The 26,906-nt window shown below is 41.5% G+C and overlaps 2 protein-coding genes across 3 annotated transcripts in view; one reads left to right on the forward strand and one right to left on the reverse strand.

Annotated features, from left to right (window-relative positions):
• Nucleotides 1-4,135, reverse strand: part of LOC109553109 (protein FRA10AC1) — a 76,552-nt gene extending 72,417 nt beyond the window's left edge. Inside the window, exons 1-2 of the mRNA XM_070780498.1 lie at nucleotides 3,910-4,135; nucleotides 1,516-1,646 (exon numbers count right to left, since the gene is read on the reverse strand). The gene's annotated coding sequence lies outside the window, so the exon portion shown is untranslated. The remainder of the gene's footprint in view (nucleotides 1-1,515; nucleotides 1,647-3,909) is intronic.
• Nucleotides 4,136-5,317: 1,182 nt separating this feature from the next.
• The window catches only part of LGI1 (leucine rich glioma inactivated 1), a 40,296-nt gene continuing 18,707 nt past the window's right edge, over nucleotides 5,318-26,906 (forward strand). Inside the window, exons 1-4 of one of the 2 annotated variants that reach the window (XM_019953207.2) lie at nucleotides 5,318-5,871; nucleotides 6,275-6,346; nucleotides 26,115-26,186; nucleotides 26,287-26,358. In XM_019953207.2, the coding sequence (XP_019808766.1) occupies nucleotides 5,657-5,871; nucleotides 6,275-6,346; nucleotides 26,115-26,186; nucleotides 26,287-26,358 (431 nt within the window). In that variant the 5' untranslated portion in view covers nucleotides 5,318-5,656. Of the gene's footprint in view, nucleotides 5,872-6,040; nucleotides 6,204-6,274; nucleotides 6,347-26,114; nucleotides 26,187-26,286; nucleotides 26,359-26,906 lie in introns of those variants that run through there. The other variant, XM_070780496.1, reaches the window with a different exon arrangement.

The following is a 26,906-nucleotide window of genomic DNA, read 5'->3' on the forward strand; positions in this document are numbered from 1 at the left end:
TCACACAGCTAGTAAATAACAGAGACGATGTTGCAATAGGCCTGACTGCTGCCCTCAATCGGTAAATGAAATTGACTAGAATTGAGATCAACCTTTCTCTGCCATTTCAGATTCTTGGGATGGGTGAAGATCTTTAACATCCTGTAGGGTGGTATTTTCTTTTTCTCTCTTCTTTTTTTTTAGAGAGGGAGGTCATAAACCAACTGTAAGAAGTATCTTTTACATTACAGCCTTGTACACACACACGCATGCATGCACACATATACATACCCAAAGAATGGAAACTAAAACTTCACAAGGTAATAGCTACTCTTTTATTTTTTTTAATTGACTTGCGCCAGGTCTTAGTTGCGGAATGTGGGATCTAGTTCCCTAACTAGGGATCGAACCCAGGCCCCCTGCATCGGGAGCACAGACTCTTAGCCCACTGGACCACCAGAGAAATCCCAACAGCTACGCTTATAGGTGTAATAAAGTCCAATTTTAGATTCAAAACTATTTTATTCTTTAAAATTCTGTTTTCACCTACTAGACTGATTTTGCAACCCACGAATGCAGCTGACTTGCCGCTTCAAAAACCCTGCTCTATTGAGAAAGCCGCTTAAACTGACACCAGTTTGCAAGTCTGAGTGTAAAAGGAGGCAGGGCCAAGCTGGATCTTTTAAGGCTCATAATAATGATTTGTTTACTTGCACAATGTGTGTTTCCTAGGTCACACCAGCCTGAGGGGAAAACTGGGATCAGAACTACGGCACAGGCTGTTCTCGCTCTCTCTGCTTTCATCAGCTCTCTCAGAATTGCCAGCCCCTCCTCAAAGACCCTTTCCAGTTTCTGAGGATGCCAGGGAACATTGCACATGCGCTCTCGGACATCTTCATTTTCCTTTCTTTTGCTTAGGCTCCCTGCTGGGATCATTTGCCACTTCCTATGTCTGTGGGCCTCTCAGTAGTGTGGGACGCTAAGCATGAGTTGCTCCTGGTGGAAAATCCAATGATTTGGGTGATGTCTGAGCCACGGGCCTGGATGGGGACACGGTTGGTCTCATTTCTCTATAGCAGCTCTGGGTGCCAGAACACGGTGTTTAGTCTCATACCGCCCATAAGCAATGCCATGATACCCACCAAACTAGAGAAAACACTGTCTGTTACAGGGATCCCAGAGTAGATTCTTCTTGTACATGTATGCTCAGTCGCTCAGTCATGTCTGACTCTTTGCGACCCCATGGACTGTAGCCTGCCAGGCATCTCTGTCCATGGAATTTTCCAGGCAAGAATACTAGAGTGGGTTGCTATTTCCTACTCCAGGGGATCTTCCTGACCCAAGGATCGAACACACATCTCTTGTGCCTCCTACACTGGCAGGTGAATTCTTTACCACTGCTCCGCCTGGGAAGCCCAGATTCTTCTTGCACCCTCAAAATTACACATGTTCAAGGGCAATGGGTTAAAGAAAAAAAAAACCTCCATCCAACGTTCATTCATAACCACCTTCTTTTTGTCCAGCCCTGGCTCTTACCCTTGGACCAAGCTTGGTGCTCCCAAACTGGAAGGGAATTCTTTCTTCCCGAGGAGGCTTTTTGGTTCCTTCACGTGTAGAGGCTCTTGGCAAGACCACAGTCTGTCATCCTGCTGGAAAGTGCCTGCTTCCTAGAGTGAACATATACTTAAGATAAACTCATTTGCATTTGAGAGCTTGGCTTCCCACATTTGGAAGTCACAGGTTCAGAATTCAAGTCCCACTGCAACAATGACAGTGATGATGGCGATGACAGATCATCCCCATATATCAGACCCCATGCTGAGCACTTTAAATACATTATTGTCTCTCATTCACTCCACAACTTTACGTGTGGGACTTCCCTGGTGGTCTAGTGGCTCTATGCTCCCAGTGCAGGGGACCTGGGTTCCATCACTGGTCAGGGCACTAGACCCTGCCTGCTGCAAGTAGAGACCCCAAGGGCCACAACTGAGACCTGGCGCAGCCAAATAAATAAATCAAATATGTTTTTTAAAAAACCAACTTTATATGATACGCACTATTAAATACACTCCCCATTTTACTGGGGAGTAAAACTGGCCTAGAAAGCTGAAATAGCTAGCGCATGGTCACGTGGCTGGCCAAGTGCAGAGCCAGCCCTGGCATCCCTCAGCTACTGCTCCAGAGCTGGGACTGGGCAGGGAGCCGGCCTTGGCCAGGCCTCCCCCACCTTCCTGGGCCTCCTTCCAGCTCTGCTTTCATCCTTTCTAGGCACCTCTCCCAAGGCACCCCCGTCATGCACAGGTGGGTTGCCAAAACTTATATAAACTTCCAAGCTGGAGGAAACCCCTCTCAGGGAGGGAAGCATCTACCCTCCCACTTCCCATCCCCTCTCCGTGTCCTACCAAGGCTTCCCGGAGGAGGGCAGGGAAGCTTGGTCAGCAGTAGGAGCTCCTCCCCAGGCCCCTCAAGACATCACTCTTGCAACAACCTGCCCTCCTCTCACTAGTTCCCTCCTTAGACCAATTCTGGCGCCTGGAATGGTTCCTCCTCCCTAAAAGAATACCAGTTATCTGTATTACACAGTTCAGTTGGTGCCTCATCTCGGTGGGTGTTTTAATTGAATGGGGAATTCAAGTCTGAGCTTTAAATGCCATACAAAAAGAAAAAGTTACTGTCTTTTCAGAATGCCCATTGTCATTTGTCCTTAGAACAGCCCCCTCACCCCCCGCTATGGTCCTTTTTCCACTTGAACTGACAAACTGAACCACCAGATAAATACAGCTGTGAAGTGAAGTTATGGCAATGCTTTCCTTCCCTCATTCATTTGCCCTCCCAGCTTAACCAAGTCAGACATGAAAGATTGCTCACCCTTTCATATCTACAGAGTACAGAGCCAGGGGCTGATCAAGCCATCTTGATAGTTTGATACATTTGATAGTGAAACGAAGGGAGGGAAGGATCCTGTTTCCCCACAAAAGAAAGAAAGTGTAGCGTTTCAGTCCTGTCTGACTCTTTGCGACCCCATGGACTTTAGCCCGCCAGGCTCCTCTATCCATGGACTTCTGCAGGCAAGAATACTGGAGTGGGTTCCCATTTCCTTCTCCAGGGGATCGAACCTGGGTCTCCTGCATTGCAGGCAGATTCTTTACCATCTGAACCATGCCTACAGGGATCAGTTTAACTAAATACCTGCCAGAGGTTCACCCCACACAGTGTGGTGGCCCTGCCACTCATTGTCCTTGTGACCCCTCAGGACCTCAGTTTCCCTATGCAGGGACTGGAGCTGAGAACCCTGAGGTCCTAGAAAGTTCTCAGGGTCTTTACTTTATCACTACCAAATGCATCACTTACAAGTCAGAGAACTTAAGGTGTAGGTGATTGTTTGACTAAAAACCATCTTCTATAACCATTTTTGCCACATAATTATTCCACGGAGCAAGTTACCACTGTGCACTTGAAGCAGGATTCAGTTTACAAAAATCTGACTTGCAGCCAACTTTTCAGTGACACTTTTACTGTTTCAAGTGGGGCTTGCCCCCTGGGTCACCGTTTCTAAAATCACTGTGATAAACTCCCCCTCTCCATGGAGCCTGGACAGGGAAGCAAGAGTAAGATGCATTTCAAAATCATTACTTCTTGTGGACTGGGTTCTTTCTTTTCTTGTTTTGTGGAAAGGAAAAAACCAAAAAACCATATTTACATGTGCTCCTTCACCACCACCACCACTCCCCCACCTCTGCCCCACCCCACCTCCAAACTGGTTTAATGAAAGCAACCTACAGGTCCTTTAGAAACACAAACCAGATTCTATCCCGTCTGCCTAGAACTCTGCAGAGGTACCCTCGGTCCTCTGGGTGGCAGCCAGGCCTTCGCAGATGCTGTCTGCTCACCTGGGATGCTCCCGCCAACCCTTTCCATCATGCCCCTTACCTTGCAAGTCAGCTCCATCATTGCCTCGGGAATTGACCCTGACCTCCTTCATGATAACCGTGAGGAGCCGTTTGGAATTTCTTGGGATGAGCATGTCTCGACCATGGGGAGCCTCCGTGCTCTGGCTGTTCATGAGGGCACGCTGGTTGTACGTGGTGGTCTGCACCGTGCTATCCAGGCACTGGATTCCCTCCTGAATCTCTCCCTTCGTGGAGCCTGCAGTCTTCTGGGTAAACAGACAGCAATCAAATAGGGGAATGACCATGACTGCCACCACCCTCCCTTCACAGAGCTTACCGAGAAGTAAATGAGGGGTTTGTGCTCTCTACGATGAGAAGGAAAGGGTGGACTGTCAGTGACTTAAGCTCTGTGTAGGGTGAGTTTAGGTCATGACTGCACCTTGGCTTACATAGTCCATGTACTCCTTTCAGTCTGAAAAGCTGAGAGAAAAAGGATGGTGGACCGACATCCCTGGCCAGCTATGCCAGCTTAAGGGATGGTTGCCCACCATGTGGAAAGAGGCCCAAGCATCTATTCCTTACCCTAAGTGCCTCCCCAGGCACATAGATAATACCTCTCTGCCCCAGAGCCTGGGCTCTTGTTTAAATGAATTTCCTTCTCCAAGAGTGCATCCTCTTTCCCATCACGTGGGACAGTGGCATCCTATAATTTGGATTTAATGTTTGTAATATATATGGAACATCTGTACTGTCACACCCATTGTACAGATCCAGAGACACCATCAGCTAGTTCACAGCAGAATCAGACCCTCAAAAGCCTGGTCTGTGGCTCGTAGGCTGGCATTTTTCCCACCCCTGTCTCAGCCTCCCAGGCTCAGCCAGACCTTTTCCAGAGCCCTGGAAGCCCAAGTCGGCTGCCTCCTGCTGGCAGGGACTTCCTTCCAGGCTTCTGGTTCTAGTGCTGAAGAAGGGGGAGTGTGAGATGAGGAGGGGGTGTTAAGACACAGAGGCAGTCAGTGCTTCCGTCTCCCTCCTTCACACGGGAGAAGGGAACGGCTCACACATGGGGGAGGGTGGATATGAAAATCAATAATTTATGACAGTGAAGTGTCAGAAAAGTATTTACTCACATTCATTCCCTGAAAGTCACATTCTCCATGTGTTGTTTGTCTTTCAGCGACGGCATCACTCAGGTGGACTCAGCAAGAAATACCAAGGTTTTTAGCCAAAGGTTGCAGAGGGAGAGTTTCATTTCACTTCATTTTTCCAGCCAGGGCTGGCTCCGAAGCTGGTTTTTCTTACTAGGTTGTTTGCCACACGGAAAAGCAAATTCCCAGAGGTTTCCGAGATTGCTGAGATCCCAGGCAAGATGACTGCTCCCACCCACCCGCCCACCCACCCACTAATAAGACATAATGCCGTCCTATTTTTGGTAACAATTAAAGGGCCTCCCGGTGCAAGCAGAAAGCTGTTTATTCTGTTACATCACTTCGCTTTGCCTTCGAAGGCTGGTCTGTGCTCTGTGTTTTCGTGGTGATGCAAGTCTGCTCTCTCCTCCAGCCGTTGGGTCCCTCCCATCTCGCAGCACCTCACAGGTCTCTTCCCCAGCAGTGCCTCGCTGGAGCCAGGAGCGGCTCACGAATCAGCTGCAGGTCCCTGTTTTGAAAAGCAGAGAGACAGAGGCAAAGGAAAAGGGTGGACTCTTATGTGACCTGATCTTAGAGCAAGACAATCACCATCTGAATTCCAGAAGCCCTGTTCATGTTTGGGGATATTTTTTCGACTGCATGGAATCAGAGAGAAGCCAAAGGATGGGAAATGCCTGCATCCCCCTGAAAAGAATTGCTTATTGCCTATGTCTCTTATCTGCGCTTCTGCTGACTGAGGGGAAGAAACCAGCAAAGCCAAAATGCCCTGCCGTGTGTACTTGTACCAAAGATAATGCCTTATGTGAGAATGCCAGATCCATTCCACGCACCGTTCCTCCTGACGTTATCTCATTGTAAGGCCCGTAAGCATTTTGATATCTAATTTACGATTTAAAAATTCCAGCCGATGTATTTGGGTCTTTGTATGTATTGGTAAAAGGGCATGGGGAGAGTGATTCCTCTTGCACGCCTGGCTGTTTGACAGAGCTAACAGTCTGCTGCATTTAGAAATTTTGATTCTTAATAGCTGCTACAGAACATGCTTAGATATCTTCCACTCCCCGAACATTATTATGAGAAACCTGCAGCAGATTCATGCCTCCTACTTCAGCTGGCAAGGCACAGTATCATACTTCATGAAATAGTGTCAAATAATGACTGTTTTGCTAAACCGGATTAACATAAGGTTTGTTCTGTGTTTTGTGTGTGTGTGTCTTTGTGTGTGTCTGTTTGTTGTTTTGTTTTGTTTTCTTTCAGATCCTTTGTGAGATCTGGTTTTACTGAAATCTCCGAAGGGAGTTTTTTATTCACACCATCGCTGCAGCTCTTGTGAGAAATATTTATATCATGACTATTTTTAATATAGCATATATTTAGATAAGCCCTCTAGTAAAATTATCTCAATATTAATTTTGTCAAATGTGATTATATTTCTGGAGAGGAAAAGAATGATCAGTAAAGTGAGAGGTAGATGGGCTTGTTTGCGACCTGACACCAGTGTGCAGGTTGATGCTTGCAATGGTAAATTTGCTAACCTGTAATGCCGGCTACTCTCATGGCTATTTGTGAAGTTGTTGGAATGTTGTAACAGTGATCCTCACTTCAGTCTCCCCTTTTACTTTCATTTTTGACTTGGGAACTTTGGTTATTTTACCCTGGAGTTTCCGAATTAGTCAATACAGAACCCAGCATAACATATGCGCTCAAGATGTTGTCCTGGGAGACCTGGGGCGGCTGCTACTCTGTATGATTTACCATGTGGGGAAGAAAAATCTCAGTTCTTTCTAGGTAATTCCTTAAAATATTCATTCTTGAGTGACTGCTTTCTAATCTCACCTGATTTATAACTCATCTCCTTATAAGGAGGGAAAGAAAATATTAATATAGGATAGTGCAAAGGATTAGTCTTTGCTATGTGCTTTGAGATAGCCATGAGGGAACCACATATTCAATCTATGTCTGAAAATAGTCAAAAAATAATATTTGACTAAGAAATTAGATCTTTCCACAGGCATAATGTAACACGGATAACTTGTTCTCATTTGTAATGTTTGGCAGCTGGAGTGCTAGTTCTCAGAGCAGGACCGCACAGGGGGCAAGAGGTCCCCTGGTGCTCAGGTGTCAGGCCACAGAGTGGCTTGTCATTACTGGTTCCAGGGGGGGAAATCAGCCAATTGTCCATCAACTGAGTTGTGGTTATCTTAACTGCATGATCCAGGACTCAAGTTTTTTGCTTGTTTGTTTTGTTTTAGGGTTTTTGTTTTCTTACCTTACTTGGCCATTTTGGCTATTTGAAGTTTTACATACGGAGAGGCAAATTGCATGGATTTGAAATGAGAGAGATCTGTATGTAAATCTCACTCCACCACTCCCTAGAAGCTAGACATGTAATTGTGTGCAAATGACTAAATCTCTCTGAGCCTCAGTCTTCTCATCTGTAAAATGGAGGTGATGACACTTTGAAAGGTTGTCATCAGAAATAAATGAGATTTAAGTAGATAAAATGCTTGGCGTAGGATATGACAAGTGGTTACACATTTTATAAATGGTAGGGTTTTAACTTTTTACATGAAGCTAAAAAAGCTAGAAAAATCACTTAATCTATTGTTTTGTCTATATGAAATCCCCAAACTGATTTGACTATTCCATTTTGCAAACCTGATCAAGTGTTTTGACATTATGTAATAATGTTGACTAATATCCTTCTTCTAGCTAATGTCTTTGAATGATTAACAATTGAATAGAATATTCCTAAGTGATTATCTGTTTGACTGACAGCTAATAGTTGATTAGGGCAATGAACAAATTAGTTTGTTTAGTACATCAAACAAATTAAAAAAAGAGGCAAAGTCATCAATGCTGGGACCCTTTCATAGGATAAGAACTGGTTGTATGTGAGAAAGTGATCGATTGTGACTATGTTATTATTTGTCAAATACGCAAATGGCTCATTTTAAAAGCATCCTTTTGATGGACTGAGGCACTTCTCTCTCCCCAGGATAATTAAATAGATCAGTTCAAGAAGTGTCATTTGACACACACTACTAACAACATCGGACGGTTGTTAGTTGTGACACAGAACAAACACCTGGATTGATCGACCTCATCAGTTAGCATCTTTCCACTTTGTTTCCGCTGGGTGGACCCAGCCTCAGCAAGCACAGATGCTGGACAATGTTATAGAAATAGTTACCGGCTGCTGCAGGGTAATGTGATTACACGTATTTAGAATCACAGAGGGAAGCCAAGGAACTGGTTTTTAAATAGCCCGCACCGAGTGTGTGTGCCATGCCCCTGCGTTCCATGCTCCGAGTTCCTATGGAACATTCCAACCCTTATTTCTAAAAGCAGTTCAGGTTTCAGAAATAACAAAAGGGCGAGTAATTTTTGCCCTGGATGTCCTTACTTAACTCACATTGGCTAAACTCAATACAGCAGGGGTCAAAGTTTGTCTCTAATCTCCAGGATTCTGTTTCCTAAAGATTTTGCTCCCCATTCTTCCTGTCCAATGTTCTCTGTTTCCTCCTGTCCTTGGGAAAGGGTCTAATAAGTGCATTTTCACTGAGGAGGAAATAAATGAAAAGGCTCCAAGTATGAATAATGCCATAATCATAACAGTGGAGGGAATGCATACTTCGCAGACACAAAGAGTTCTTCTGTGGGACGGGGCCATCCAGTGCCCTGAAAACTCCCCACTGGAACATGGAGACCCAGGGGTCTGATTTCCTTTGCACGACCTTTGCCATCAGACCAGCCATTGCTTGGGGTTTGCAGTGGATTTGCTGCTGGATCCCACCAGCCATTGCTTGGGGTTTGCAATGGATTCTAATAGCATTTGTGACCGCAGATTACCAAACAGACCTGTCACAGTTTGTGAAGAGATAAGCTTCTGAATCAATTCTGCTCCATTGATGTCCAAAGGCAGTTGGTTTCTTGCTCAGTTGTGGAAAAAGAAAAGACCCATTCCCATCACCCACCCTAAAAGTCTGATAATTTCATTATGGCCCCAAATGCTTTTTCAGACCTTCTGCAGAAGTCATGATGAAAAGTACTTTGTGAGATGTCAGCCTGGGGTACTGAGGGAAACAGACGCAATGCCTCCTTAAGTTACATGTTCTGGGGGAGAAGATCCTGGTAGGCTGTGGCTGGCAATGTGTGTCAGAGAACAAGAAAAACAAAAGCCCACACTCTGTAGAGAAGAGAGAAAGAATAAAATTATCCAATGAAATTTCGTCAGATTAATTATATGAGCCTTTTTTTAAAAAACACCTATGGTTTTAAACAACAGCAAAAAAAAAAAAAAATCTTTCCCCAGCAAATGTAATTCCATTCATGTTTTCCATAGGCCTGCTGTGAAACTTAACCAATGGGAATGATTATTCATTCTAGTTTGCTTTCAGTGAGAGGGAGTGGTACTTGTAGTGAATGGAATTTACAGAAATGTGTTTTCACACTGGACAGCCCTGTTCTTCTCAACCACAGACTAAAATCCCCAATGATATGGGCTCATTACAGAAGTAAAATTCAAATTTAAAGTATAAAATGTGAACACATTGCCATTTGTTCATAAAATTTTTAATAAACTAAAGCTATCTAATAGAACTCTTCAGAGAGTTCTATTTGCAGGGAGTAACAGGGTTCAGTTAGTATCATGCACACACACAAAATCTTTATATAAGAAATCAGGGTAGCTGGAAAATATTCTATGTATTCCAATGAAGTCTGATCTTGTTTGAAGCAATAGAACTGATCCCTCTGTGGGGGGGAGGATATAATCATTTCTTTTATTAATCAACACATAAACATATAGTTCATAAGAAATCAAAACCCAAAAAACCTAGAAGTAAACAGCATGAACAAGACAAATAATAAGTCCATCCTTACTTTAATTTTATCAGTTAGTTCTTAAAAATATTATTTGTCCAGGGAAAAACATCCATAGCCTATATCACCTTCACAGTGATTGGCCTCTTTATCTATTTCTCTTTACATGACAAGTGTTAAGAAACATTTCATGACCTTCAATGATTACTCAAGCCAAACCTATCAGCTAAGAGGGCTTCTAGAGGAATCACTGCTTGTGGATGAGTATGGTTTGGTTTGTGCCCAGGTGATGGCCTACAATGGACCAAGAAGTGAAAATTTCAATCATCTGGGCTGTTTTGTCTACAATCTGACCAGTGACCCATATCTCTGATTTTTAACTTCTTACTGAATCGTTGTGACTGTGCACGCAGCCCTGTATAACAAATGTTTTCTCTGAAAGCGTATTTCATCCTCTCAATTATTCAACCAGGAAAGTTAGGAGTTAGCTCTTCAGGTCCACTTTCAACAGGAAAAGCCCCCCATCAAACTGCATAAGAATCTGCCATCTCCTCTTGACCCCAGGACCATGATCCTAACTGAGGCTGCAGTCGCTGTTCCACAGGCTGCTGGGGGAGGTTTTACACTGGCCCCCCCGGCGTCTGGACCCCCTTCCTCCCCACCTCCATTAGCATTACCTTCCTGAAGTGCAGATCTCACCCTGATACCCTCATGCTTGGAAGCCTTTAAAGGCTCCCTAGAAACAGAGAAACATCTGAACATCTGAGTTAGTATTAATAGAGTTTGGCTATTTGTCTAGGGTCATCTCTCATAGTAGCAATAGCACACACACACACACACACCACGAGCTCCATCCATGCCAGCCTGAAGTACCTCATTCCCTGACCTCTATTTTCTCAAGTTCTACAGACTTTTCTGATGCTTCTAATTCTTCCCATCATTTTTAGAGCTATTTGTATCTGCCCTTGTCTCTAACAGAGGGTTCTCAATAGCCATGGTCCTAGAAAGGATGTTATAAGCTTAGATTAAGATTTTGCTTATTATATATTTGTTGAATTCAATTCGTATTTTCATAGATTTTATACTAGAGACGTCTGTCTTCCTATCAGTAGTTTCAGTTATGTTCACACTTCCTTTTGTTTGATATATGCGATCAGATTTCACACGAGCCAATAGTGTGGAGGTCTGGAATGTGGGCTGAACCAAAAGAAAGTGTGGAGAGGTATTTGCTCATGACCTTATGATGTCAAACTTCTTCAACAGATGTTTCCAGTGTACCAGAACTTAAAAGACAAAGCATCCAGAATCTTTCTTTAGACCCACTGCCTGGATCCCTTTTGTCTCCCTCTGATTTCCTCTAGGTCTTTGACAAGCACAGACTCTTATTTGCCACCCTGGTTGTCTCTCAGGTTGGACTAGCCTCTCTCCTGTGAAAGGTCAAACTCCCCTTTTATCCGGACATCCAAAGAAAGATGCTGATTAAGCATTATTAAGATGGAAACCAAATTTGTGAACACAAAGATAGTTTCCTTTTTATTTACAGTGGCTTAGCTAAAACACGTGTTTATTCATTGTATAGCTGCAAGCAGTAACAAAATGAAAGCAGAAGCCTCCCATTTCAGCAAAAGCTTTTTGGGATTCTCCTGTGCAACAGGCACAGCACTGGGTTTTGTGGGAGACACACAGCTGGGTGCCAGCTCTCCCTCCCTGCTTTGACATGGCAGCTCCAAGTTGGAGGTGAGCCCTAAAGAGGTAAACTCTATTTTGCCTGTATTTAAAGGTATGATAAAGTAGTCTTGATAAGCTCTCTCATTTTGTTCAAAATGGTACTCAGTTGATTGGTGATGATGGTGACTCTTGCCCACCGTTGAGCTTATGGCTGAGAGAGGCTACGTTACCGGCCTCTATTAATACAAACTGGGCAATAATCATAGTACCTGTTATACAGGATGATAGCCAGGATTAAATGAAATAATACATGTAAAGCACTTGAACAGTTCCTATAATTCAATAAACATTAGCTTTTATTATTTGTTCTGAAAATCACTTTAATTTGAATGACCATAACATCAGATTAGCATCTGACTGTATAGGCTGGGTTTGCCTACAATGCTAGCTTTAAAATTTCATTGTTCTACACATAGGTCTGCATCAGAACTTGCTAAGAAATCTTTCTTCAAATACTTCTCACAAGAAAGGTGAACTATTTACCCTTCTGAGGATGGGAGGGGAAAGAGGAAGCAGAATCCTCTCACTCGTGAAAAAAACAACTGGCACCATATTTTGTAAACACGTCAGGTTTTATTAAAAATAATTAACACTGGCCAGTCTTAAGATGAGTAGTTCTGTGATAAGATGGAGAGAAACCTGAAGTAGAGATCAGGAGACATGAGACATGGTTTTGAAATACAGTTCAGACAGTAATAGACTGTGTGACCAAGTATCCCTGGATTTCAGATTTTATATGTGTAAAATACCAGAGATAGATTAAAACATGGTTCTCAAACTCAAATGCCCAATGGGGGTTCGGATGATAAGGTAAATGAAAGAAACAGTTGAGTATAAGACAATAGGGAGTGGTAGTGACGGGGGTTAAACCAGAGAAGACATGTCTTACCTAAAAATGAATCTTCAGTTCCAACTGATTATTGCTGATGAGAATGTGCTACATGAAGATGGGTCATATTTTTTTAATTTTCAGAAGAAGGCAGAAATCTGGAGGTAGATTTTTAAACAGAATAAAGACCAAACAAAACACACATAACTGGCATTTTTGAGACCTTCATGTTCAATTAACTTACGTTTCTTTCTGCTTAAAAATGCTATTGTATTCTGTTCTACAAACAGGGTACTTTAATATAATACAGAAAATGACCGTGTTAGGGAAATGGAAAAAATGTATTGTATCAGTTCTAACAAACCAGTAAATTAGATTGTTTAATGAAAGAGCTTCACATTATGAAATTGGCTATTATAAAACTATTAGTAGAATAATAATGTAGTTCCCAATTTCCCAAGCAGGTCCACTGGGACTTTATCAGGCCCCCCCATGGTGGCTGATGATAAAACAGTGTTTCAATATCCCTCCCACTGGGCAAGGACTGGAAAGGAATTGTTGAGGCCATTTAAATGGCAAGATGACAGGTGTTCACCTGTGTAAAATGTGATTAAAAAGCAATGAGCCTTTATGGGGGACTTCCCTGGCAGTCCAGTGGTTAAGACTTCACCTTCCAATGCAGGGGGTGCAGGTTCTATCCCTGGTGAGGGAGCTAAGATCCCACATGCATCTAATGGGATAAAACCAAAACATAAAACAGAAGCAAATTGTAACAATTCAGTAAAGACGTTAAAAATGGTCCACATAAAAGAAAATCTTAAAAAAAAACAAAAACCCGAGCCTTTAAAAAATAAACAGACTAGAATTTATATATACAAGTAACTTGACTTTCAGAGAATTCCTTACAGGAGATCAGAGATTCCTCCTAACTTTGCTTCTATAGCTAAACATTTCTAGATCTTTGAGAATTGTCTTCATTGCCAGTTTGCAAGTCATACAATAAAATCAGACAAAGTTTTGTGAGGGGACATTTGTCACTTGTATTGCTTGGTGCTAAGCACTTTATCTGTCTCATTTTTTATTCATTGTCACAGTAACCCTGTGAGGAAGTGTGATTATGTCCATTTTGCAGATGAAGCACTGAGTCCTAGAAGAGTCAGGTAACCTCTGTGATGTCACACCTCTCGTAAGAGGTAAAGTCGGAGCTTAAACCCACATCCTCACTTTTACCTACATCTGTCTACTTCCTCTTGAACATGAATAACTGGGCTTAACTTTGCACAGTTTTGTTCCCCAAATCAAACCCCCTCTCAGAGGGTCAACTTTTGCCATTAATGAGGATATTCTGAGGACTGTGTCCTGATCCCTGGAGACAATCACTGAAAAAGAGTTTCAAAAGCCCTTTGAAAGGGTGGCAGCGTTGCTGGCAAGAACATGGAGTATCCCTAGGATTCAGCTCTTATTGGTATGTGTAGGCTCTAGTCTCCCAGCTTTAAAAAAGAGAGGGACAGAGACACAGAAAAGGGCAAATGACAAAGAACTTATATACTTTAAAGTTATACCTTAGACCAATGTTTTCTCATCTTGTGTCCTGTGGAACATGTGTCCTGAAAAAAAAAGTTCTGTGCTCAAATAAATTTGGGAAACTGCCCTTTCTATTCATGCTTGGCTACTCACAATGCACCTTGGCTTAGAAAACCTCTGGAATTTCTTTGTGTTGTTTTCCTTTTCTTAACCTCCAATAGGATACTGGGAATCTACACTTTTGGTGTTCATTTTATTTATTAGCTTAATTATGAATACCCTACCCTGCTCTCAAGAGGCTTGCTAGCAGAACTTAGGCAGGTAGAAAGAATCTCATCTTAAAGGATACATTAAACCATCTGTCTCCATATAAGGAGTGACTCAGACAGCTTTGCTAGTGTGGATTCATTGAGTGTGATTTTCTTTGAATGTGCCTCACTGCCAAGCTCTCCACCTGATCAGGCAGCGTGTGTGGCACACACGGCTTCTTTGGGGACCTCCCAGTGGATGTTTCATCCTTCAGAGTAAGTGCAATTATCACTTGCAGCCGGTTCAATAGAAAAAAGCCCCATAAGCTTGAATTTATGCTCTCACTATTTTTGTTTTAAGAGGGCTTCCTCAAGCTATTTCAGACGGCTAATCCAGCATTTTCCTGGGTATATTCATTGTAGTTAAACTCAATGATAAAAGGGTCCCATTATCAATAAGATAGGGAAACTGTGTATTCAAATCCCTTTTGAAGAGTCTCAGTTTACTTATGGATAGGAAGATTCCTGTAATTAGGAACCTCAGGTAACTTCACTTACCCAATTTACATGAATTTGTTTTTTTCCTCTCTTGTTGTTCATGTAAAACCTCCCAATCGCATGAAGGCCTTGTGTTCCCCACACTCTGGGAACTACCAGGCAAGGCTAATCTAGATTTGTAGCAGATCTGGGATCTGCTGGGACTAAAAAGAGTAAGCAAAGCCTTGCCCCTGACCATTATGACTGAGCACAGAATCCCAGCTCTGCCAACTACAAGCTTCAAAGTACTTTACCACTCGCACCTCGGGTTTCTTTGTATCTTAGATGGAGACTATAAAGCGTATATTATAGTGTTCACTGGAGGATTTAAATGAGTTGGGACGACCCAGAGGGATGGTATGGGGAGGGAGGAGGGAGGAGGGTTCAGGATGGGGAACACATGTATACCTGTGGCGGATTCATTTTGATATTTGGCAAAACTAATACAATTATGTAAAGTTTAAAAATAAAATAAATAAAAAAATGAGTTCCTAGTAGCAATCTGATAAAGATGAGGTTTGGCATACAATAGGCTTTAAATGGCACCCCACTCCAGTACTCTTGCCTGGAAAATCCCATGGATGGAGGAGCCTGGTAGGCTGCAGTCCACGGGGTCGCTAAGAGTTGGACACGACTGAGCGACTTCACTTTCACTTTTCACTTTCATGCATTGGGGAAGGAAATGGCAACCCACTCCAGTGTTCTTGCTTAGAGAATCCCAGGGACGGGGGAGCCTGGTGGGCTGCCGTCTATGGGGTCGCACAGAGTCGGACACGACTGAAGTGACTTAGCAGCAGCAGGCTTTAAATAAAATTGAAGTCCCTTCTTCTTTGTTTTTTAGGAGCAGGGAAATAACAGACCACATATATAAACTGCATCGGGAGGGTGGGCTGTGACTAGTTTTGCCAACTCATAGAAAGGAAAAATTTGATTATTCTGGAATGAAAGATAATGAACTATAAAACCAAAGGGGTGGATCTATGCTCAGATCAAATCCATGCTCAAATGTGCAGGCTAAGAATACTCCCCCAGGGAATCCTTGCAAATCTAAAATCTACATTTTAAACCTGACCCTGCTGCAGTCAAAAGTTGTGACCTTGAGTAAGTCACTCACTTTGTGGCCCTTGCTTTCCTCACCTGTAAACTGAGGAATTGAATCGCATATCTCTCTAGGCTGCACCCCACCGCCTCAGATTTACATGGAGCAAAATTAAGGCTATTTTCCATCAATCCAGATAGAAGAGGTCTACCTAAGGGTCCTCTGAGTTACACTGAAAATGTTTTCCAAGGATGAGAGTCAAAAAGAACATAACGTGCTCATATGTGATGCTTCCCATTTTAATGCTTTCCTATTTAAGAGCCTATTTAATATGTTCAAATGTAAAATTATTCACGTGGCACTTAGAATGTGTGCATTCAACTGAAGTGAATCATCAGCCTGTTATTAATTATCGTTCAACCAGCCCTGTTCTTTTGAATAAGGGAGAATGTTAGTAACAACTAGAAGGTATGAATCATTTAAGCATAGGCAGTTCTAAAAAGTTGGCCAGCCCTTCCAGCTGTGCCCTCAAATCTCTAACAACTGTAACGTGTGCATCTTGCTCTCTCATTTACATGTATGTGCACATATAAACATCAGGCACACACATGTATGCAAAATGTGCTTGCACACATTGCCCATGGCGCCCAATTCCCTAGATGAGGCTCATAACAGTTCTCTTAGGCAGATGGCAGTCTCACTGGACCTCAGTTTCCCTCTCTGCGCAACTAATGTTCTTCGCTAGATCTAACAGCTCTTCCAGCTCTGATATTTTATGTCTGGGCTGTTTGCTGAGATACTCTTTGGCAGAAGCATTGACGAGATGCTCTTATATATTATCTCACATAATTCTCAGAATCTTCCAGGAAGTCTTTTTGTTATTACCATTCCTCTTTTAATGGATGAAGAAATAGATTTACCTGCTTGATATACATGTACATAATAAAAGTGGCAGCTACAAGCTTAGAAACCAGATTCTCTATTTTGTATCTAATCAATGCCGTCTCTAAGCGATAGCCTGAGGCTGGCTGCTCACTCTTCTTCATCCAGAGTAGCCCTTACAGAGCGGAGATTGTATGGGAAAGCCCCCTAAAGCATCTCCCCTCCACAGCTGAAAGAATCTGCCTTGAGCTGTGAGACAAGATGCAGACCACTTGTGGCCATCGTCAGTTCTGATGGAGTTAAGAGGTCACAGGTGACTAAAGGGAGTCTGAAGAAGTGTCATTAGAGCCAGGGGGCCAGTCTGGCTTGAGACAAGGGGAGATTTTCCCAGCAAGTTTACTCCTCCCATTCAACCCTCTGCAGACCTACCTACCCAAGACTCCCACTCCTCATGCAAAGCCCATGCCTATTCCTCCATGAATGAAGCCTGCAGCTCTACAAGCCCAGACTCACATATCTTTCTGGTTATTTGACAGCACAGAGAGCAGAAGCGATGTGCTCAAGGCCACATGGAGGATTTATGGCCAAGTGGGAAATAAGGCTCAGGCTTTGTGATTCCCTCTTCAGGGTGCTCCTTCCTGGTCCCTAGAAAAGGTGTGAAACCAGGGCAGGAAACTGCTTTAGCAGCCCTTTAGTCTTGGCATTGACACATGTCCCTGCCCAATCATTTCACTCTTGTAGACCCCCAGCTGGACATTGGGCAGCCTCAGCCTTGACCTCCTAATGTAGTTAGATCCTCATTCTGTGATCCTCTGCTTCTTCCTTTTCTCCTCTACTGCTGACCTCAGCACACCAACCTCCATGCTAACCCTATCACACACTTCTCTGTTCCTTTTGAATTAAGTGCTTTTGTTCCTAGCTTTTCAACCAAGAACGTCCTAATAACCTGACGGCCTTGGTGTTCATTTATTGCTTATAGAGAGATGTGACCCACTCCTACAGACAGGTGAATGCAAGTAGTCAGAAGAGAAACTGGAGCTCAGGGTTGGCAGGCATTTTACAGATCTCATCCTCCTTAGTCCCAGGGCAATGTTAATTTTAACTCATGAAAACATTTAAAAAATATCATCAATAGGGAATTTTAAGAATATTATTCTAAATACTTGTTGAAATCAAATATGCAATTTTAAGAGACGTACTGGATGTTTTAAATAGAGGCAAAGTCATATTTCTAAATACTTTCATTTTAAATCAGAAAGAATAAAAATATATGAATTGAGCATGAAACAATACATCTTCTAAGGAACTCAAGAGAAAATAAATAATTAGCATATAAAATAATAAATTAGGAAACAGTAGGAATAGTAAGTAAATTCAAGATTTCATCTTTGGAAAAACCCTATAAAATAGCAGATTTTTGAAGGAAGTAATATGTACACTCTGTCTATCAGATCTAGTCCCTTAAATCTATTTTTCACTTCTACTGTGTGGATCACAATATACTGTGGAAAATTCTGAAAGAGATGGGAATACCAGACCACCTGACCTGCCTCTTGAGAAATCTGTACGCAGCTTCCCTGGTCCCTAGAAGCAAAAGTTAGAACTGTACATGGAACAACAGACTGGTTCCAAATAGGGAAAAGGAGTATGTCAAGGCTGTATATTGTCACTCTGCTTATTTAACTTACATGCAGAGTACATCATGAGAAACACTGGGCTGGATGAAGCACGAGCTGAAATCAAGATTGCAGGGAGACATACCAATAACCTCAGATATGCAGATGACACCATCCTTGTGGCAGAAAGTGAAGAACTAAAAAGCCTCTTGATGAAAGTGAAGGAGGAGAGTGAAAAAGTTGGCTTAAAGCTTAACATTCAGAAAACTAAGATCATGGCATCCAGTCCCATCACTTCATGGTAAATAGATGGGGAAACAGTGGAAACAGTGGCTGACTTTATTTGTGGGGGCTCCAAAATCACTGCAGATGGTGACTGCAGCCATGAAATTAAAAGATGCTTACTCCTTGGAAGGAAAGTTATGACCAACCTAGATAGCATATTCAAAAGCAGAGACATTACTTTGCCAACAAAGGTCCGTCTAGTCAAGGCTATGGTTTTTCCAGCAGTCATGTATGGATGTAAGAGTTGGACTGTGAAGAAAGCTGAGCCCCAATGAATTGATGCTTTTGAAGTGTGGTGTTGGAGAAGACTCTTGAGAGTCCCTTGGACTGCAAGGAGATCCAACTAGTCCATCCTAAGGGAGATCAGTCCTGTGTATTCATTGTAAGGACCGATACTAAAGCTGAAACTCCAATATTTGAAGCTGACTCATTTGAAGACACCCTGATGCTGGGAAAGATTGACGGCAGGAGGAGAAGGGGACGACAGAGGATGAGATGGTTGGATGGCGTCACTGACTCAATGGAGCTGAATTTGAGTAAACTCCGGGAGTTGGTGATGGACAGGGAGGACTGGCATACTGTGGTCCATGGGGTCGCGAAGAGTCAGACACGACTGAGCGACTGAACTGACTGAACTGAATATGTACACACAAGTGGGAAAGGCATTAATTATTCAATGACAGGCTTTGGCAAATTTGAGTAAATATGTAGGAAGGAATCAAGGCAGTGTGTCACCTCACATCATAGATAAAAGCAAGCTCCAAATAAATTAGAGTTAAAAAAGAAAAGTTATAGAGGGAGGGTTAAGTAATATTTCATTAATATCAAGGTAGGAAGAAACACTTTAAGAATTACAGCAAAGAAAGAATATGTAATAGACATTGATATATTTTGTTAGAAATGTAAAATATCTGTATGCTAAAAATCATGATTCAAAAGGCAAATCATAATCAGTAGGGAAACATTCAGCATCAGATAAGAAAGGAAAAGAATAGGTTATATCCTTAATAAATAAAAGATGCTTAGAAAGCAGCAAAAATTGTCAAAGGATGATTTCGTAGAAAAAGAAACAACTAACTATTGGTAAGGATGTGATAATAGGCATTTCTATATTCAGAATTGAATACATAGTGTGATACAAGTTAGTAATAAATGGAGACATAAAAACCATGTATAATCCAACAATGCCAGCTTAAAAAAATCTATTGTAAGTCTACTCTAAGGAAAGAAGTAAGGATATGGAAAAATACTTGCATGTGAGAGTAGTCATGGTAGTGTTCATAACAGTGAAAATTGGAATCAACAACAAAAAAGTTAAATCCTGAAATATTTATAATACAAGACTTACTCATCTGTTAACATTTTACATTGCAACTTGTCATAAGAGTTGCAATGAGGACAACTTGTCATAAGAAATTGTTCTTGAAAAAATAAGTACATGCAAAGGAGGACACAGAACAATAAAAATTATTATTCTAAGTTTATAAATTTTATAAATATATAAATTCATATATCATATAGGTATTATGTATATTCATATCTTTGGGTAGTATGGTGACAGTCATTTTTATTGTCTTCTCTAAGTTTTTCTGAGTTTTCCAGAATTTTTACACTGAGCCTATAGTATCCTTAAGCAGAATACACCAAACTGCATTCATATTTTTTAAATTCTTTTTTTTTTAACTTGGAGTATAACTGCTTGACAATGTTGTGATAGTTTAGATTTTTTAAAATTCTTGACTTAAAAAAATAGTTTTTAATCTTACCGTGACTTTTAGGATACTTCTTTTGAATAATTAATTCCTTTTAAAAAAGGAATTATAATTTAATGAGATTTCTTAAATCCTCATAAGCTGAGCAGTGTTATTATAGTTGCCTGCCGTAATGGGAATGGTGTGTCATTATGTGGTCCGGCTCCTGCTGAGAGACCACCCAGGGTGTGGAAAGGACAGTGGACCAGGAGTCTTGGGTCTTATGATCTTGGTCAAAGCTTTTAGCAGCCCTCTGGGCCACAGTTTGCTCCTGTCAAACAGCTGTTAACACCTACTCTACCACTTTCACAGACTTGTTTCAAAGCCCCAATAAGAAAATGCAGCAGCATTTTATGAAACACAGGTTATTGTGGAGGCCACAATGATGATTTAAAGAATGAGCTATTGCCTGCACGGAATTGATAGTTGATGTGTATGGTTTTAAATCTGTTTCTTGGCAAGGAAACATACCAGGTGTCGCTAGTGGTAAAGAATACACCTGCCGATGCAGGAGACACAAGATATGCAGGTTTAATCCCTGGGTCGGGAAGATCCCCTAGAGTAGAACATGGCAACCCACTCCAGTATTCTTGCCTGGAAAATTCCACAGACAGAGGAGCCTGGCAGGTTACAGTCCATGGAGTTGCAAAAGAGTCAGACACAACTGAGCAATCGATTGATCTATGAATGGTCTTAAATCTTTCTTGGTAAGAAAACATACATGCCCTTCGTTGCAGAGGAAAACAATCCTCCCCACCCTTCCTATACTCCCTTGTTTTCATACTGAATTTATGAGACTGATGGCTAAGGTACAGAAAGGTCAAGGTGCAGCCTTGTGTCCACCCCCACCAACATTCTAGGGAACATTCTTGCCTCTTCCTCTTCCTAAGAAGAAAGGAAGTGTCAGAGACCTCAAATGTTCCCACAGGCCCAGGGGCAGAGGACACATTCTACATTGTCCCTGAACAAACCCACAGGATGGCTGTTTGGCAAATCTATGGGGTGAGGTCTCTGATTTGGAGCTCAGGGTAAGGAGTTTGTTCAGACAATACATTGATCCCCACCCACCCCTCCGTGTGCTGCAGTTGTGAGGACAGTCGTCAAATCTGAGTTACGGTATCATGGACTCTTGCTACCTGTAGTTAGGGGCATGGGACAATCTACAGCATCTCTGTGTATCAGAGCTCCCATTCCAGCCACACCTGCTACTAGAAGCAGAGGTTCCCTTGGTCGCCACAGGTAAAGGAAGGCTACCGTAACTGACCAGAAAGTTTACCATATGCAGCCCTGGCTGCATGTAAGAGACACCTAGGGAGTTTTTAAACATCCCACGTTCAGGCCACATCACAGGTATAGAATTTAACCAGATTAACCAGAATCCTTGAGGGTGAGAACATGGTAACAGTATTTATAAAGCTCTCTAGGTGATTCCAAGTGAAGCTAAGATTGAGAAGCACAGGTCTAGGATCAAACACAGATCTGGGCATCTCCCTGATTCAGCCTCACACACACAGCCCTTTGTGAGGTCTCCTCCACATTCCGCTGTCTTCTGAGTGCACCCTGCACACAGAGCTGACTCAACCCTAAGGCATCTTTCCTCTTTCAGCTCCTCTGCTGGATGGTTCCATCTCTGTGATTCCAAATTCTCAAGAAGGGATTCATCTTTAGCCCAACTCACCTTTTTGAACCAGACTAGTTGGGCCATGGGATGCTGACTGACCTCAGGATCAGCTATTCTGGATGAGAAAAGGAGTCCTTCTTGTTCTAATAATTTAAGAAAAGTGATAGAAGTCATGAGGTATAAAACATGGCCACACAGGTCTGCCCCAGGTCTGTTGTACATCAAGATGAGGTGGGGTGACATAGTTTCCTTTAACAAGGACTATGGGATTCTTTACCATATCTGGCTCAATAACAAATTATGATATTGAAATCAAACTTTCTAAAGGAACCTATAAAAATTAAAGATGGGCATTTTACCCTCTTTATAGAACAGGATCTTTTTAAGTCTTAAGTATACACAGGATAATAAAATGGATAGCCTGTTCAACCGACTATGTTTAGAATGTATGTATAAATGTACAAATCTTTGCCCATGGAATCCTTGTCCACAGAAAATTACAATTGAATTTAGAATCTAAGGACTAACATATTCAATATTATCTTAGCCAGAGGAATTTGTTTTAGCTTTTATAAGAAAACTTTTTATTAAAATAAAATTTATATAAAGAAAAGTGTGCATATCCTAAGTGTACATCTTGAGAGTTTAAGACTTAATTTTTTAGAGCAGTTTTAGGTTCACAGCAAAATAGAAGAGAAGGCACAGAATTTCCCATAGACTCCTCATCCTGACACATGCATAGCCTCCCCATCCCCTACATCCTCCACCATGGTAGTATCTCTGTTACAACTGATGAATTTACTTGATCAGCCAGAGTCTAAACTAGGGTTCAGTCTTGGTGCTGTGCATCCTATGGGTTTGGGAAAATGTATAGAGACATGTACCCATCATTGTGGCATCATACAGAGTATATTCATTGCCCTAAAACTCCTCTATGCTCTGCCTATTTATCACCCCACCCCTTTCCTCATGACTTTTTATAAAGTGAACAACCCTTGTAACCAGCACCCAGGTCAAGAAACCAAGCATTATCACTACCCCAGACTTCCTCTGTGCCCTCTTCTCATCTCCAAGATGTAAATGTTCTCTTGACTTCTGCCAGCATAGGTTAGTTTTGCTAGGTTTTCTTCTTTATATAAGAGCAATTATATAGGATGTACTTTATTGCATTTTGGCTTCTTTCCCTGGATTTAGGTGTATGAGATTCACCCATATTTTCGCATATCGTTGTACTTTTAGCCAGAAGTTTTGATCTCTAAAAACTAGTTCAGCAAACAGCTTTCAGCCAGGAACTGTGCTCAGGACTAAGGACACAAAAATCAACAAGGATAAGTCCCTGCTATAAGGAACATTAAATCTAGTAATGTAGTAATGACCAGAATTTAATGTAAAGTAAATTCCTCTTTAACAAATATTTATTCAGCGTCCACTATGGGAGAGGCACTATCATAGGTGCTGCTGCTGCTGCTGCTGCTAAGTCGCTTCAGTCGTGTCTGACTCTGTGTGATCCCATAGAGGGAGCCCACCAGGCTCCCTGGTCCCTGGGATTCTCCAGGCAAGAACACTGGAGTGGGTTGCCATTTCCTCCTCCAATGGATGAAAGTGAAAAGTGAAAGTGAAGTCGCTCAGTCATGTCTGACTCTTAGCGATCCCATGGACTGCAGCCCACCAGGCTCCTCCGTCCATGGGATTCTCCAGGCAAGAGTACTGGAGTGGGGTGCCATTGCCTTCTCTGATTATAGGTGCTAGGGATAAGCAATGAATGAGCAGATAAAAATGTTAGCAAAAACCCTACTTTATTTCTCTGACATGTGTGGGCTAATTCTGGCCACTTATATCCATATCATAATCTGTTTAGCATCTGATTCAACATAAGGAGAATGAATGTTAGAAGTCATTTCTTGCAGTGGCTTGAAGTGAGCAATTTTTAAGTCCCTGGGACAGTTTGCAAGCCAGTGAACACAGGAGGTATTTCTCTGTATCTATTTCTGCCTTATTTCATCCTCCCCCTTCTATCATTCTGCCTATACAGAATGAATAAAGAATTAAAAATAAATTTTATTAAATTTAATAAATTAAAAGGAATTTAATAAAATTTTAATAAATTAAAAAGAATAAAGAATTAAAAAATAAAAGAATACAGAAAACTGAACGCTGAAGAATTGATGCTTTTGAGCTGTGGTGCTGGAGAAGACTCTTGAGAGTCCCTTGGAGTGAAAGGAGATCCAACCAGTCAATCCTAAAGGAAATCAGTCCTGGGTGTTCATTGCAAGGACTGATGCTGAAGCTGAAACTCCAATACTTTGGCCACCTGATGCGAAGAACTGACTCATTGGAAAAGCCCCTGATGCCGGGAAAGATTAAAGGCAGGAGTAGAAGGGGATGACAGAGGATGAGACAGTTGGATGGCATCACCAACTCGATGGACATGAGTTTGAGCAAGCTCCGGACTTGGTGATGGACAGGCAAGCCTGGCGTGCTGCAGTCCATGGGGTCGCAGAGTCAGACACAACTGAGCAACTTAACTGAAGTGATTCAGAATGAAACGAAAATCTGGAACCTAAGGAAGACTTTGGATGGTAGCTTACCTTGGAGTAAGGCTGAGCAATCTTCTTGTTTCCCAAAACCATGATGTAAGAAGAGACAATTGCCAAAGTTGTGACTGAAATCGTAAAAATTTGAATTTTTTGAATAACTCTGGGCATCTAATATGTATGATTTATTCGATAATGTTGACTTCACAGTCTAGTAAATCATTTGAGAGTAAAGCTATAACGTTGGAAGGAGAAGGGATAGAAGAGAATCCAACATCATTCCAGGGATTATAGCTTAGGAAGAAATGCAAGACATCATCTGGTTTTATTTGGTTTACTTTCTCTCCCTCCCCATTTTTACAGAAAATTTCAAACATATATAAAAGTAGATATGATACTAAAAATAAGCTTCCAGCTTCAAAAATGACCTCTTTGTGTTCATTTTGTCCCTAACCCACTGTTATCCCTTCCTCTCATTATTTTTAAGCAATCCCAGATGTCAAATAAGTTATTTACACCTGTTCAGGTGAGATCTCATAGTTTTAATCCCCTTGATTAACAGGCTCAGAGAGGATTAGTCATTAAATTGGTTAGTGCAGCTATTTTTAACCCCTACCCTTCAAAAGTAAAAGTTTACTAACAGAGAATACTGGACTTAATGCAATTAAACAGTATGTATGAGACATGAATTGTCAAACTTCCCGTCTGTCCCATGATAATGGCCACATTTTGGACACTAGTTACAAGTGAAAAATGAGGTTTCTCCATATAAGAACCTTAACATGTAGCTTGAATGTCACTTGAACCCATTATAAGTTGTCATCAGTACACGTAAAACTTTATTCTCAGTTTGTGTCAACACTTTATCTGATGAATTCCATAAATTAATACTCATTCTAAAAAGATAACTTTGTATTATTTGGCTTGTAATCACCACTGTTAAGCCTCCGATTCAGAAAAAAAAAATTCTTCGAGGAATTATGCAGGATATGGGAAACTGCTGATTGATGTTTTTTTTCATCAGTTATTTCGAAACCAAATCCCTGTGGATACTGAAATTTCAAATAAATTTGTCCAAGTAAAAGTGTTCTTTTTCAACTGTTTAGTAATAAAATGGGTCTGAGACTCTTCCTAAGCCTCATTGTTTCCCATCTTGAGCCTGCTCTACTTTCAAAGAAGGTTAGTTGATTTTTATTGAACCAGTGTCAATGGCTTATCTACTATGAATACCATGCACAACCAGACATGGAGCTAGCTTTCTAGGTCTCTCAGGTTAGTGAGTATGATACCATTGTTTGGGCTGGTCAGAATGTTCCAGAAGTTTCAGAGCAAGAGGGAAAGATTCTGCTAGTGTCTTTGTCATGGAAACCTGCAACATGTTGATTTGGCTGCTTTGACTGTCATACTTGCCTGGTTGTGTCTCAAAATGTTACCCAGGGCATGTGACACTCATCCCTATGAAGAGTAGAGCACAAGGCACCCACTCATTGAGTGTTTGATGAGATAATTGATGGTTAAAAAAAGCTACAAAAATTACCTGAATAAATAACACTGTAAAAGGCAGGGATCCAGACATTTTTTCTGTGCACAACTCCCACTCATTTCTCTAAGAGATAAAAGCACCAAAGATTGACAATCTGTCAGTTTAACAATTTTCACTGTGTACTTTTTCTGGGCAGGTTATTCACATCGAACTCCTTTGATGTGATCAGTGATGATGCTTTCATTGGTCTCCCACATCTAGAGTATTTGTAAGTAAAATAACTTTTTTTTTTTTTTAATGTAATGATACAGGACAAGGGCTCTGAGGTTCTACAGCTGTCTGACCAAAAATATTATAACCTATTGCAGATTCATAGAAAACAACAATATCAAGTCCATTTCAAGACATACTTTCCGAGGACTAAAGTCTTTAATTCACCTGTAAGTATGAACATTGCTATTACATTTTAAGCTTGCCGATGGACAATGCAGTTTGATAATCTGTGGTTAATGTTTATCATAGATAACCCACTTTATGGGTATCTATGAAAATTTAAGAAACCCAAATGATTTCTCTCCATGCACGCTTGCCTTTTCTCCCTGTCTTCAGCCAGTGTGTCCAGGAAACCCATTCCTTTTAATATTAGCCCAACCAACAATAATTAGGAAACTATCCTAATGCAAGGAAATTATGTGAATGAAATAATGTTTTTATTCACTGCATCATTACTCAACTTCATGAATTGACTATATAGTTTTTGCTGTTTCTCTGTTTCTGTATAAGCCCTGATTTCATATACATTTAAACATATACTAGAACCACAGGCCACATCTACACAGCACCTGAACAACTTTTTTATGAGTAAAATATTTAATTATTCAGTGGGTGATTAGAGCTCCATCAGTTGTTCTGAACAGGAAATAATTTTACCTTCCAGGGAACAGAGACGTGTTTGGTTGTCACAGCTAGGGGATGTAACTGGGATTTA

This window comes from Bos indicus, chromosome 26, assembly GCF_029378745.1.
Source record: "Bos indicus isolate NIAB-ARS_2022 breed Sahiwal x Tharparkar chromosome 26, NIAB-ARS_B.indTharparkar_mat_pri_1.0, whole genome shotgun sequence".
In the NCBI taxonomy this organism is placed as follows: Eukaryota; Metazoa; Chordata; class Mammalia; order Artiodactyla; family Bovidae; genus Bos; species Bos indicus.